The 14,854-nt window shown below is 40.8% G+C and overlaps 1 protein-coding gene across 1 annotated transcript in view; it reads right to left on the bottom strand.

The window, feature by feature from the left end:
• Positions 1 to 245: 245 nt before the first annotated feature.
• TNFSF11 (TNF superfamily member 11) overlaps positions 246 to 14,854 on the bottom strand; it is a 31,189-nt gene continuing 16,580 nt past the window's right edge. The window contains exons 3-5 of the mRNA XM_004433626.2: positions 7,006 to 7,051; positions 6,827 to 6,925; positions 246 to 1,766 (exon numbers count right to left, since the gene is read on the bottom strand). Coding sequence (XP_004433683.1) covers positions 1,345 to 1,766; positions 6,827 to 6,925; positions 7,006 to 7,051 — 567 coding nt within the window. The 3' untranslated portion in view covers positions 246 to 1,344. The remainder of the gene's footprint in view (positions 1,767 to 6,826; positions 6,926 to 7,005; positions 7,052 to 14,854) is intronic.

Genomic DNA, 14,854 nt, shown 5'->3' with positions numbered 1-14,854 from the left:
ACCTTTCTTTTTCAAGTGAAGATGACTCTTTTCTAGCTAGGTACATTCTTGCATACAAATTTCTTACAAATTATTTTTCAAATTCCAAGGTTCGTTAATTTAATTGAATCTGTTCCTAATTTTTAATTAAATCTGCATTTCTCCCAGTAACCTTTGGAAAGATGGAAACCATATTACCATACTGGAGGGACTAGGATCACAGAGCAAGACAGACATAAAAGAGAAGGACAAAATCACAAGGCAGGTCTTCTTATAAATTTATTTTGGTACCAAAAAATTAACATTCAAAGGCAATGTTTTTATTGTACAGTATAAAATAACTTCCACTAAATTAAAAACAGGATTTTTTTTGCTGATAAGCCACTGATAACTTTTCCATTAAAAAAAATTTACAATTTGCAGCACTTGTAGAAAAAAACACCTGTTTAATAATTATATAAATACTCTTGACAGATTCCAGTAGCCCATTATGTATCCTTTTTGGCAATGTCAGCTTTCTGAAGTCAATTAGCTTCTAAATTTGAAAGGCACCTGGTGGCCAACATCCTGCTTATTATTCAAGGCATCTATTTAAATTTTTTTGCAGAGACTTGACAAGTCTGAAAAATCTATTAAGTTAAAAAGAATGAAGAAATATAATACAGTTGATACTAGCAACCAACATTTTTTTCCCTTAGCTGCAAGTTTTCCCCAGGGGATTTACAAAGTGCACCAGTTAAATACGTCTGTACATTTAAAACATTAAATATGTCAACAGCAAGACTTTTTAAATATTTTGAATCAAATACTATAGCACAAATATAATTTACAATACCTTGCACAGAAAACATTACATCTGAAATATAACTTTAGATATTATATAAAAATACATATATATTCTTTCCTCATTAGAAAAAGTATTTATTTGCAGGTTCCAGCATGATGTAACAATTCAAAAGAACTTAACCCTTCTGATGATCATCCATTTGCAATTAGCTGCATAGTGGCACATAACTGCAGGCTAGACCCAGAGAATTAACCCATCTCATAGCCCAAATGCAGTTTTTCATAAAGGCAACCATAATTGCTCTGATTCGGTTTAATTCTAGGAATTCATTACAAAATTTCAAAACCATTGTGTAAGAAAGCCTTTCGATTGTAACACACCTTGAGTCCAACATCTCCCATTGGCTGTAAATACATGTGCTTTCTACAGAGTCAAAAGCATGGATAGAGTCTTCTTGTACCATTGTGGGTCATATCTCTTAGTAGTCTCACACACCTATATACATCTTTTTTGGCTTGTTTAAAAAATGTTTTCCACACATCCTAGGAAATACATGATAACACTCCACAAAATGGGGCTCAATCTATATCTCGAACTTTAAAAGCCCCAAAGTACGTTGCATCTTGATCTGGATCCAGTAGTGAAGGGTTGGATACCTCAATGCTTATTTCCTCACCAGACCGTAGCTTAAAAAATCCTCCAACATTTATGGAGTAGAAGTGGAATTCAGAATTCCCTGACCAGTATTTGGTGCTTCCTCCTTTCATCAGGGTATGAGAACTTGGGATTTTGATGCTGGTTTTAGTGACATACACCATCAGCTGAAGATACTCCGTAGCGAGGTCTCCTGAAGTTTCATGATGTCGAAAGCAAATGTTGGCATACAGGTAATAAAAGCCATCTTGGTTAACTTTTAGTTTTCCGTTGCTGAAAGTCATGTTGGAGATCTTGGCCCAACCTCGGTCATGGTACCAGGAGGACAGACTCACTTTGTGGGAACCTGAGGAGAAGAGGGGCATGTGATTTAAAATCCACCCCTTCTATGAGAAAGACATCCTCATAATTCTATGAGGTTGGAGAAAAACATACTATAAAAAGCATTGTTCCAATGGGAGAATTACTTTCAGAATTTATTTTCTAAAAGGGGAGAAACACATTAAGATGTACTTAGTGCTCTCTACTAAGCACTTGAGACGGTACAAAGACAAAATCTCACTTTTCCTGCCCTCAGGAAACCTACAGTATGTGAGGGATAAGTATGATATGTGTTCAGATAAGAAGCAAGGAGAGCCAGCCCTGACAGGAAAGGTGCAGATAATTGCTATGGGAATTCAAAGGAAGGAGAGACTATTTCCTCCCAGAGGAATGAAGAGTGACTTTGTTGTGCTACTGAGCCTGAGAACTTAAGGAGGAATAGGAAGCAGCCAACAGAAGCAGGAACGTCATTCAAGGTTGAAGGAAGAGAGTGGGCCAAAGGCTTCTGAGACAGGAAAGCAAGAAACAAGTGTAGGAAGAGAACTTTCATACTTCACTTGACTCCATCTTCTCTTTTAATTCATAGAGAGGGATACGTAGAAGGAGATGAAAATCTGGGTCACAATACCTTTGACCAAAAGGTCAAATTCCTAAACTATTTTCATCACCATCAATTTTCCCCTCCTCCAGTAACCCAAATGCCTCCCAGGCTCACACAACTGAAAAGCTGTCCTGGGAGAAGTTCATGAAGAAAATATTCCTGGCTTTGCACTCCCCAGCTTCACAACTTCACACAATCCTTTGTGACCCAAGGATGGTAAAATCTCTCCTGATTGACCAGAATTCTCCTTCAGCCCCTTTTCACACCTGAAATGTGACAAGTGAGCCTCACGTTACTGTTTCTAGAGCAGTGGAAGTTTCTAAAAAATCTTCTAAATCAGCAATGTATCCAGTGATTTAAATATTTCAGGTCTTTAGTGTATTGTACTAGGTCTTTAAGAATTGGCAATACCTTCATGATAAACCCAATTAATCAAACATTTGTATTTATGTGGACACCTATTGTCCAACTAGAAAAGGTGTCAGTTAGTGGGGGAAAAGTTTTTATACTGTGAAAAGTCCAAAAACACATTTGTCCTCCAGAGGATTTTGTCAATACTTATGCCAAATTAAGGTTGTCATCTGTTAGGATTTCAACAAGGCAAAACAGGAGTCTCAGAATTGGGTTGGGATTAGCTTCTGCTAATTCCAGAAGTTCCTGAGGGCAGGAACTTCTCCCATCAGGGAGAAGTTCTTTGCTGCTTGTCACCCAAGAGAAATCAGCCCACAGTTAAAGTGGATTCCATCGATCCATCGGAGCTGACAATCCTTTAGTTAGAGTGGGTCCTTGGGAGATCCTTGTAGAATCAGAAACTCACACTGGATACCTTTCCAGACTGGCCTGAATCTTGGGGAACCTTGAACACCTGCATTTTTCTCTAGAGAGCCACAAAAAGGAGAATATTCTGCTGTCTCTGGAGGGCCACTGCACAGCTAGGCTACGGTCTGGGGACCTCAATACCCGGCTGTTCCAAGAACCAACCAGGGGGTGGGGTAAGTGGGAGGGAAAAAATGCAGCAAGGGCCCAGCTGTAATGAGACATCATTAGAAAGGCCAGTAAAGGCAAAGAAGCCAATGGTTCCAATCCTTCTGTCCAGAGACGGCATATTTCCTCAACTCCACACCTTATCCACAGGAGGGCGCTAGAGCGAGCCTGAGAAGCCAGCTCAGACACTGCTGCCTCCAGGTCCCACCACAGCACACGTCCTTTTTCATCGGAGGTCCGACCTCAGGTCATGCCAGTTTAAAGTGTCCCAAATGTAAATATCATTCCATGGTCCCCAGTGAGTCAAAATGAGACTACAAGACTCTGTTCAACATATCCTCATAAACACTAGTAAAGTAATTCCTCCAGGCTGGTAAATAGCCATCTAATTCATTGACAAAGCTAATAAAATTCAAGATGTTTCCTAACTCAAACCAGCCCATGTCTCCCTCCTTCTTACCCTACTCCTGTATTCAATCCTTTATTCAATCAATTATTGATCTTACAGTTTACCTCTTATGATTGTTCTTAACAGAGAGCAGCAGAATGACTAAGATAAAGTCAGCTAGTGTTAGACCAAGGGCTTGGAGATATGGTCTGGGAAGGCAAGGAAGGAATATGAAATAGAGAGGAGAAGACAGGAACCGTGACCACATACTACTCTCATTGTATCTAAAGTCAAGTGCAAGGAGTGTCCTTATTTTCTACCAAATGTATCTCTATTTTTATCCCATTCTCTGATCAATTCAGTTGATCAGTCATTCAATAAATATCTGAATAGTGCTTTCTGTGGGCATTCACTCTGCCCATAATTAAGAATTATATCAAGCAAGGCACCCTCAAGGCACTTACCACTAGTAGTGGAGAAAATAAGAAATGGGCAAATAAAATGAAAAACATAACATTTTCATTTCTGCATATCACATAGCGCGTGGTTGCAGTTCAGTTAAAGCAACTGCCAAGTGAAAGCTGCAGAAATTAATGGCGATCAGGAGAGCTCAGCCCAATGAGGGGACAGAGGAGCCAGAGGACAGGGAGGACTCGGGTCAAATGTGGATGGGCTGAGAAAAGGGAGAGTACTGTCAGTGAAGGAAACTGTTCGAGCAATGGATGGAATGCACACAGCACGCAGAGGAGAAAGGGAGAAAAGCTGTCAGTGTGAACTGGAGGACTCATGAATAGGAATACACAGGAGAAAAGATGAGAAAATATGCAGCAATCAGGCTGAAGGACCTCACACGCAAACCTGGGTTTCCATTACTAACGAGGCATGCTGATGACCTCTTCCTCCAGCTCCTCAGCCCCAAGGTCTGTGCTGTTAGATGTTGGAGAAGAAGCCTCTCCAAATATTTAGCCTGAGCACCCCCCCTGAAGAGAGCCACATATTCTGACCTCACTAAAACTTCCCAGTACATTTCTTCAAGAAGTTTGAAAATGCGTCAGCTAACAGCCAACATAAAGCAGATTCTGACTTCTTTCTTATGTGTAAATAAGTATAGAACAGAGGCCCAAAATGAACATACAAAATTAAAGCCATCTTCCTCTGAAGTATCCAGTACTGGCCCAAACCTGGAGATAAATGGACTCAAGAGGTTGTTGGCCCAGCCAGAGGAGCAAATTCTACTTTCTTAAACAGAAGCACACACTTATGCATTTCCCTCAGTCTCCAACTCAAGAACCATCAGAAAATAACCAGGAGTTTGCCTTATTTTTTGGCAATGATTTGATACTAGGTACCTGGGGAGAGCTTTATAACTCAAACATGCTATTGCCAAACACACTTTGGCACACAGTCTAATGCAATATTTATCATGTGCCATTTAAAATGAACTGAAAAGATAAATGCAGAGTACATTCACAGCACACCCAGCTGATACATCACTATTAATTTGATTGCCTTTGCTAACATGCAAAATAGTTTTCCAGTCAGAAAATTAGCTCTACTGTAAGGCACACATACACACACACACAGAGAAAAATTTGTTGATGAAGCAAGTACCCAGGACAGGATAGATAGTTTAGGAAAATCTTCTAAAAACCAAAGAGTTGGTTTCTTACTTTCTTTGTCTGCAGTCAGGAAAAATCCCTCCACAGCCCATGCTATGATAGTGGCTTCAAAATCATTTATTAAAGCTTAGATTTTTTTTTTAATAACTCTAAGAAAAACTTGCCTTGAATCATTTTTTGGAAAAAAATTAGAATATGTATAATTATTTAATTAAACTTGAATAATAATGACAAATTACATTCACTGAGTGTTTTCTATATGCCAGCTTCCCTATAAGTGTTAGTGGCTCGTTATCTCATTAAATCTACATAGCTGCCCCATGAGGTGGATACTATTACTATCCCCACAAAGAAGCGGACGCACAAATGGTCCCAATAATTTGCACAAGGCCACACAGCCAGTAAGTAGTACAGTGGGGCCTCCAACCCAGGCAGTCAGACTTTAGAGCCCCTGCTACTAAAACTACATTAATCTACTTCTTACGGGAAAAGAGAAATACACGAGCTCTGGTTTTATTTCCCTCTGACAAAGCCAACTGGCCACAGGTGCTTATATGATAACCTACAGTAGAAAAAGCATGGACTTGGGAATCAGCTCAAGTGGAATTCAACTTCTAATCCTGCCACCACTGCAACCTTGAGCAGAAAACTTAAACTATGTGGACCTTGGTTTCCCTGTCTGCAAAATCGGAACGATAATCACTACCTTGCAGGGTTGTAGTAAGGATTAGCGATAATGAATACAGAGCAAAATGCCTGATACATAGTGTGTGTTCAATAAACGGCATAACAATAACAACAATGTCCAAGGGTCACTCTATCATAATGTTCTTTGTAATCTTTTTGATGCTCACCTATCCCAATGTGAAGTAACCGGTGGGGACTGTACAATGCTTAATGCTTAATGCTGGTGCATTAAGGTAGATGTATGCGTAGAGCTCTGGGTTTCCTCATTTCCCAAAGATACTCAGGTCTCCAGTCCATCGAGCTAAAGTCTTACCCCAAAAATGATAACTCCCTGGAGAAGAAGGAGTATGTCTCATTTTGTAGAGGGCTACTGTCTCTTAAATTTCACTCTGTTAGGCCCCTACCTGGAACCCCGCAGGAGATGGCTGAGTATATGGCTACCTAGATGAATCCATGCACCACACAGGTCAGCAGTGGGGATGTGTCAACTTTAGCTTGGGTAAACATAGACGAAAATAGCAAGGGATTGTCCTTTCCAGGTATGCAACTTGAATGGTAGTCATTTAAAATAAACCCACTCTGATGATCTGAAAATGAATGTGGTGATGATGTCCATTCTGGCATGATTGAGAATCACTGTTTCCATGACATGGATTATCAACTGAAGTCTAAATGGTCTTTCTTCTGGTCTAGAAGTTAAGGGCTCTCAAAATGTTACTAACAGGTTAATAATAGGTTTGGGTATGCAAATGAGCCGATAAATGACTCTCGAAATATTTTTCAGGCTGGATGCAAATGGAACTTACCTGAGGGGATGTCAGTGGCATTAATAGTGAGATGAGCAAAAGGCTGAGCATCAGGCTTGCCCCTCCTGGCCAGATCTAACCATGAACCTTCCACCGCAGCTGGAGATGAGAGAAACCACATTAGCCTGAAGAATAATCACCCTACGGGATTTCAAACATTCATACAGATCCATGCTTACCTTTTTCTGCTCTGATGTGTTGTGATCTAACAATATGTTGTAATTCCTGAAATAAAAAGAAGAAAGAATCTTATTTATACATTTCTTCTTTCAATAAAGCAGTAAGAATTCATGACTGTTGGACATACAATAAATTAATCCTCGGTTCCTTGAAAATATGCCAGAAGTACATAGGCAGTGAAATTCTTTGATGTTCTAAGTAGCTATTAAGGAAAGTTCACTCCAAAGAATTATGTAGATGTGCTTAAAAAATAGACCACACATACCATCTAACAAAATACTTAGGACAATAAGAGGATATAAAAGACAATGTAAATTATAAGACACAGAATAATTGAACATAATTAAACATTTGTAGCAGGTACACAAGTGGAGATGAAGTTAACTAGGAAAATAACAATTACCACAGAATATATGACCCTCTTAAATCTTTAGGGAGGCTTTTTAAATGTCTGTTTCATTAGTGAGTTCCTCTTATAACACTGAAGCTCAGCCCATAGAAAGGAGAATGATGCCTAACTCTCAGTGCTTAATTTTTTATTTTAAAAAGTCACAGCGTATTTAAAGTACTACATGGAAGTCTAAGAGCTTTTAGAGTACTAATAATTAACTTAAAATATTGCCACAAATAGAGGTTTAGAAGCACAAGCCAGAAAAAGAACACAAGTACATAAAGAGCACAGGTAATTGCACGTCTCAATATGAGCCCTGAGAACGAAGGGTCCAACAGGTAACCACAATCCCACTGAATCAAGACCTTAGCTATCATTAAATAGTAAGGTGGAAGAGACAAAGCCTCAGGCTTTGACATCATTTCAAACCCCTTCTCAGCTACCTACATATACTGAGGATATTAACAGCACCTCTCTCATAAGGTGGCTGTGAAGATTAAGTGAGATAATGCACATAGGCACTTAGCAGAGCGTCTGGTAAATTCACGTATCTAGATACTAGAAACACTCTGGACAGATTCCTAATTTCTCGTTATTGGGATGACCATCCATGCTAACTCCCCTCATGATGTTTAAAAGATAGGCCATATCTTTGAGTGTCTGGAGAGAAGTGCTTTGAGATAGATGACAGATGATAGATAGACAGATAGATAGGTAGGTAGGTAGACAGATATATAGATAGATAGATAGACAGACAGATAGATAAATATAGATGATAGATAGGTAGGGCAACAACACAACTTCAACTGTTAATGGTTGGAAGGGTTCTAAAGACAAGATAACACTGATTCTTCTCTCTGCCTTCAGGACCCCCAAGAGAGATGAGAATTTATTCTATTTGTAAAGACTCTTGGAGGAGACAGCACAGCTGTCTTCAGTTACCTATTCTAAAGTCCTAAAGAAGTCACAGTGTGACCGACTAGAAACCTTAGGGGCTCATCCAGGGCTGCCTTCTGCCCTTGCAGCCCTGCGCCACGCAGCTCTGGGAGCACCATTTGCAGGAAATTCTAGGCAAATGGTGGCAGGCCCCTTTTGAGTTGTGCAATGCAGTGGCCCTTACCAGGCCTTGTTCTTCTCTCCACTCTATCCAACATTTGTTTCTCTCCCCTGATGACCTCCAATCTCCCAAGTTGCTTCTCACGACCTTCAAATTCCCAATGGTGCCCTGATTTCTAGAATTTCCTGGTTTGCACTCCTCTGCATTTACATGAGAGATTTATATATGCACAATGTATCTTTATATATTGTGTCTATCTTTATACCTTTATATATACAATATATCTTTATACATTATGTATATCTTTATACATTTATACTGGAGAAATACATATAAAATGTATACTTATATACTATATGTATCTTTATACATTTATAACAATATAACTTTATACATTGTGTATATCTTTATACATTTATATATAAAATGCATCTTTACCTGATTACTATCCTTTAAAAGATTGGAATAGGAACCCTGATGAAAGAGTAATTCAGAGATCTAAAGCTACCCCTCATTTTCCCTCTAGCCCTGATCTGCCTCATCATCAGAGGGGAGAGGGAGGAGGGGAGAAGGAAGAAAAGCTAAGTATGGCATATGCCTACAAATGCCTGTTTCACGCTTTTCTATTGAGAAAAACACACTAATAACAATTGTAAAAAACAAGGAAAGAGCCTTTGTGTGAGCTCAGTGGTTCTCAAACTTGAGCATGCAACAGAGTCTCCTGGAGGGGATGTTGAAACACAGTTTCTGATCTAGTAGCTCTAGGGTTGGGCCTGAGAATCTGCATTTCTAACAGGTGAGCTAGTCTTGCTGGTCTGGGGCCTCAATTTGAGAACAGCAATCCTCTCACATCCCAAAATATTTCAGATACTGGCAAATCTGAGATTTTCTTGAAGCTTGAGACCCAGGCCAAAGCAGCAGCAGACTGAAGTCATTGATTACGTGGGGAGGGGAAGCTTGTTCTCTCCCACCTGAGGTCAGAGCTGTCACAGGACATTTCCATTACAAGAAAATTCAATAACCATCACCACTCAAAACCACTTTCAATGTCTGCTAAAAAAAAAAAGTGTCATGGCCCAGGATGAATTAAAACTCTAGCTAGAGACATATGAGGTATTCCTGCTTTTATGTTACCTCTGTTGCTGGGTACCCAAGAACGTCAGTTCCTCTCAGAAACCCTGTAGGGTAGTTTCTGTGTGAAAAGGGGAGTACATGATGTGTCTACAACCTCAGGCTACAAAAAACTGTCTTCTCAATATCTGTTCTTATATCACCCACCCCTAATTTTTTGAGCTCTAAGAACATTGTTGTCTAGATAACAACCACAAATGTAACATTCTTCTAAGACTACACTTTTAGGCTGCCCTAGCCCCAACCCTAGCCAATCTAACTCAATTAGATATTGACTTAATAGTTTTTAAAAGAAGCTCCCCCAGGTGGTTCTAATATGTAGGAGGCGTTGAGAAACATTATTACTAATCGAGTGTTCCCATGAATGGTTGTTTGGTGACATCTCTATTAATTCATAGATTTATTATATTCTCACAACATCTATATATTCCACATATTGAAAATTAAATAATTCCTTACGTTCATAGCCAACAAAGTATTTCCCCTTGTATTATCATATTTGATTCTTATTAGAATCAGAGGCTGGGTAACTATTACTAACCTCCTTTTTCAGACTGGGGTATAGAGGCAGAGAGTGAGTAAGAACTCACCTAATAAAGCTGGGACTTGAACCTATGCCTTCCAACTCCCTCTTCTAGAGCTATGAGCCTATAACCTTTTGCAAGACCTAGTCATCAAACATACTCCTGAAAGCTGGGAGAAAAACAGCCTGTGACGGGGTTCAGAACACACTACCCTAAAATACAGCACCTTGGCATATTGAACATTTGAAGCTGAAGGAATTTGAGAAACAGCAGGTAAAGGAAGGACTCTCTGACCTCCTCCTTCTCCCCTAAAGCAGGTCATAAGACCCTCATGTGAGAGATGCCCTCCCATACCTGCAGGAAAGGAGCATCTTTATCTCCATAGGCATAGGACAAGAGAAATCTGAAAGAACAGGTCTTGCTAAGTTTCCCCCAGTTTACTGCCCTTAACTTAGACCTTTTTGTCTTATCGCATTTTTTCCACTCATCATCAAGCCTAGTATAACCACTCAGGTTAACCATTTCTTCAAGACTTCATTTCCTTATGAAGGCTCCCATGTCACATAAAACTAAAACAAATTTGCATGCTTTTCTCTTGTTCCTCTATGTTTTGTCAGTCAAATTTACAGAGGCCCCAGCTGGAGAACCTAGAAGGGTAGAGGGAAAAAGATCTTTTGTTCATTCCCTACACCTGTCAAGAAATCCTCAGAGAGTGGTCCCCTCCCTGAAGTAGTAACTCTGAACCGAGGCACACTTTGACTGGAGGTGTGACAAAAAGGAGCCTCGACATCAGGAAATATGGTCTCAGAATTTGCAGGGGCTTCAGAAAACAACTGGCTCAGAAGTGGCTGAGCCATATTCAGGGCTTGGCTGGTGAGCCCCTGAAACCAAGCCCTGTAGACCCTGGGCATGAGGAGCACCGTGTCTCCAAATGTGACTCCATCAGGTACACTCTACAGAGCAGAAGCCATTCCATTTTGTCATTTTTCTCAAAGATCAGATACTTTGCTGTGTACATCCCAACGCAGATCTTTCTCAAACACTGCCCTAATATTTTTCATTTTCAAGATTATAGGAAACTTTTCTGAAGGAGTACCCAAAGTTCACCCCAACCGACAATTCCACTTATTTTCTAAGCTTTGCATTTACATTTATTTTCATCCACATTAGTCCTCTACTTCTGTCACATTAATTAGAGTGTTTTCAAATTTGTAGAGTTCTTTATTCTCAAATCTTATCATTCAGACATCGCTTCTGGTTTCTTTGAATTCAGAAAGTTCTGATCATCTAATGCGGGGAAAGCACTACAAAGAACATCCTAAGTCTTTTACGCTGAACAAATTATTCAGATGAAAGAGATCTTTAAAAATATATTATATGTGTTTTATCTTATTTTAAATCTAGCTGTAAATAAAAAAAAATATTTAACTCTCTGGATAAACATCCAGTGCAATTATATGTCGTCTACACTATCAGAATGCCCACAGATTTGCATAAAGAAGTGTAGGTAGCTTTGACACATCTCCCAGCAAACAGCTTCCAGCAGAAGCCAGAAACAGTTTCCAGGGTGAGGAAGCTGGGTAGATGGCCCTCCCCACAATCTTCTCTTGGCTGAGAGCCACTAAAGAGAACCTAGTGTCCCGCTCCCCAGGAAAATCGGTGATCTGCCTTCTCAGAATACAGCATGTTTAGCACCTGTTACGTGCAAGGGACAAAAAGAATTGCCCCCTGCTTTCTATAAACTACCCATGACAACTAGGATCATCACCTACACAGTTAACTAAGAAAATTCATGTGAATGAAGTTATTTATGGTCACACCGTAACAAATAGGCTTTCCAGAGAATTTATGCATTTTTAGATAAGCATAATTTGGGACTAGACTAAATTATGATAGCTTCATTTAATCCTTCAAAACAGGACAAAAAGGAAAACGGAATTCTTGGTAGGCAGCCAAAGAAATCGCTGCCAAGTCAAGGATAAAAGCAATCCTCTCACATACTGCCACCTAGTGGACGCTGTCCAACATTGACGAGCCTGGGACGCGGTAGCCTTAGCTTTGCAGATTTGAAACTGTCGTTCTCCCCCTCTCCGAAGTCTGAAAACAATAGAGATGAGGAAATTTCACAATATTCTTTTAATCTTCTCATTGTGGTATTTTCCTATTTAGACTGCACTAACTTTTCATCTTTGCTCTCAGACTACATTTGAACAGACAAGAAAACAACAGATATGACTTTTCTTTTAAATCTCAACTTTTACTTCACTCATAGAAAAACGTTGGGATTTCACAATTTCTCCTCCAGGAAAGCAAGTATACGAAAGATCAATGTGATTGTGTAACTGTGGTCTCTAGGACCGCTTCTCTTCAACTTTCCTGAACTCAATATCCAAGAAGCGCTGTTCCCAGGAGTGTGATAGGGAAAATGAAGAGAGCGGACCGTGTCTTCAGTCTGCTGGGACCAGGCTCCCTTTTCAAATATTTTATGACCTTTTGCCAAACGTAGGGAAGAGGGAGACATCCCAGAACTGGCTCAATCTTGATAAGTCTGGACCACATAGGAGAGATTGTACTGTATAAGAATAAATATAAACATCTACGAGTACTTTCAACTCCTTTGAGTTGTTATGGGAATTTTGCTCCAGGTAATTTAAACATTTACAGCAAACGCTAAGCCCGTCTTTGCAAATTCAGCCTGATAACTGCTCCAAACAAGACTTTGATAACATTCCAATTCAAGAGCGAATGTTATTCAATTGATCTTAAGTTTGTTTGACTGCAGTGTTTTTTGTCTTGCAAAATGATATAAATAGATTTAAGTACCCACTGAGGACATTCCCAGCTATAAAGAGTCCCTGAAAAGGTCAAGTTGCTGGAGTCTGGGCTGATCAGACTGAAAATCCCACCTGTGTGTGGTGATGTGCATTGTGTGATCCATGTGGTACCTGTCAATCAGAGCACAGAAGAAGCAGTTTAAACAGCCAGATGCTTCGGAAACCTCTGGCACCAGCTCGTAGCTGGGGTCTCAGGTGGCTGCCTCCCTCTGCAATACCAGCAGCAGCTGCAGGGACATCTGGCTGGTTGAACAAGGATTTAACACCCCGTTTGCCAGATATAATACAGGGTTCATACACTTGTTAACATATGTAATGCATTCATTTTAACATCTTAATGATACCCTTCATGTAATTCTTCTCCAACCTAGTTACAATAATAGTGTATTCATCAGCCGAGTTAGCACATGAATGCCACACACGGGTTGTTTCTGAAAATGAATAGCCAGTTTCCTATTCCTGCAGAGAAGTCCTGCAGACTTCCACCTTGTGAATAGCTCGGAAATCCATCCCCTCCTCTCCAGCCAGAGTACCACTGCCTTCCTTCAAGCTTTCATCATTTCTCATTGGGATTACAATAATAGCCTCCTACCTCCTCTCTCTGTCTCCTGCTCTCCTCAAACCTAGCTGTCACTGCCAGAGTGAGCATCCTAAAGTACACGTGCCCTCTCTCTTCTTAAAATCCTCCAGGGGCTGCCACAGACTTTAGGAATAAGTCCACATCCCTTATCTGGGCTTAGAAGACCCTGCACGACTGGGCCTGGTGACGGCTCCAGGCTCTCCTGCTATTCCTCCCCTGCACTCCCAAACCCCACCACCCTAAGGACCCCCCAGGATGCCACAGGTTCCAGCAACACAGAACTACTTATAGTCGGGTCTCCCTGCAAGCACCCTGCCCTCCCGTTCATGCAGCTTCATGTACACTGCTCCCTCAGAGAGCTGTCTTACCCTCTTCATAGCTCATCTTTAACTGCAAAGCTTTTATCTCTACAGTATTCTTGGTTTACCAGGTACAGAAAGAATGCCCATGGGGTGTTGCAGCAACTAAAGAGACAGGATTAGAATAGATGTCTCAGCCTCCTGCTCTCCTCCTCCCCTAAAGCTCACACTGACCCTCTAACCCACAAGGTTTTGTGGTTCATCTGCAGCTCCATCTGCACCTGGATGGAGCTGGTGACTCTCTGGTTCCTTATGAAGAGTCAATGGTGACAGTTCAAAAACACCTCAAAGAACTTTAAGAGCGGGATCCATCAAGTGTTCTGTCACCTAAATACATATTATGACAGGTCTCGTGGAGCCTGCACTTCTCAGCCCAGGTCCCTGGGAGCAGAGTCTACAGGGTACCAGGAAGGGAGAGGACAGGAAGACCGGAGAAGCGGGAAGGGCAGCTCCTCGACATCCTCACTGCAGGGAAGGGTGGTCCAGTGGCGCAGAAATCATCAGGGGAGGGGAGATGGTAGATAGGGCAGAGGCCCTACTCATCCTGAATTTGTGACTTTACATTTTGAACTCTAAAATTCTTCATTTTTTAATATCAATTACCAATTTTAAGAATTCTGCCAAAGCGAAAGTCTTCTCAACACCAATTCTACCTCCCCACCATTGGAGCATCCCGCTCTTAACCTCCTAATCTCCTTGCCTCCTAAGTGAATCAGCTGCCACCAGCCACAACCATCTCCGAAAATCCTCAGTGGAGAACTTCCCCAAGATGTGGACCGGCCTCCGCCTCCCACTCCAGATACAGTCACCCGGGTCTCATTTCTTCCAAAAGAAGTCTGCTGATTGGAAAAGACACGTCTCTGCAAACAGATAATGAACTTTACCCACCGAAGGGCTGGAGAATAGTGTGCCTTTGTTTTCCTAAAGCAGAGAGATGCTTTCCCGGCCGTGCGATGGCTAGACTGGGAATAG

This window comes from Ceratotherium simum, chromosome 10, assembly GCF_057802395.1.
Source record: "Ceratotherium simum simum isolate JZ-2026a chromosome 10, ASM5780239v1, whole genome shotgun sequence".
Lineage (NCBI taxonomy): Eukaryota > Metazoa > Chordata > Mammalia > Perissodactyla > Rhinocerotidae > Ceratotherium > Ceratotherium simum.
Note: the sequence above shows the minus strand (reverse complement) of the source record. Positions and strands in the feature narration are given on the sequence as shown.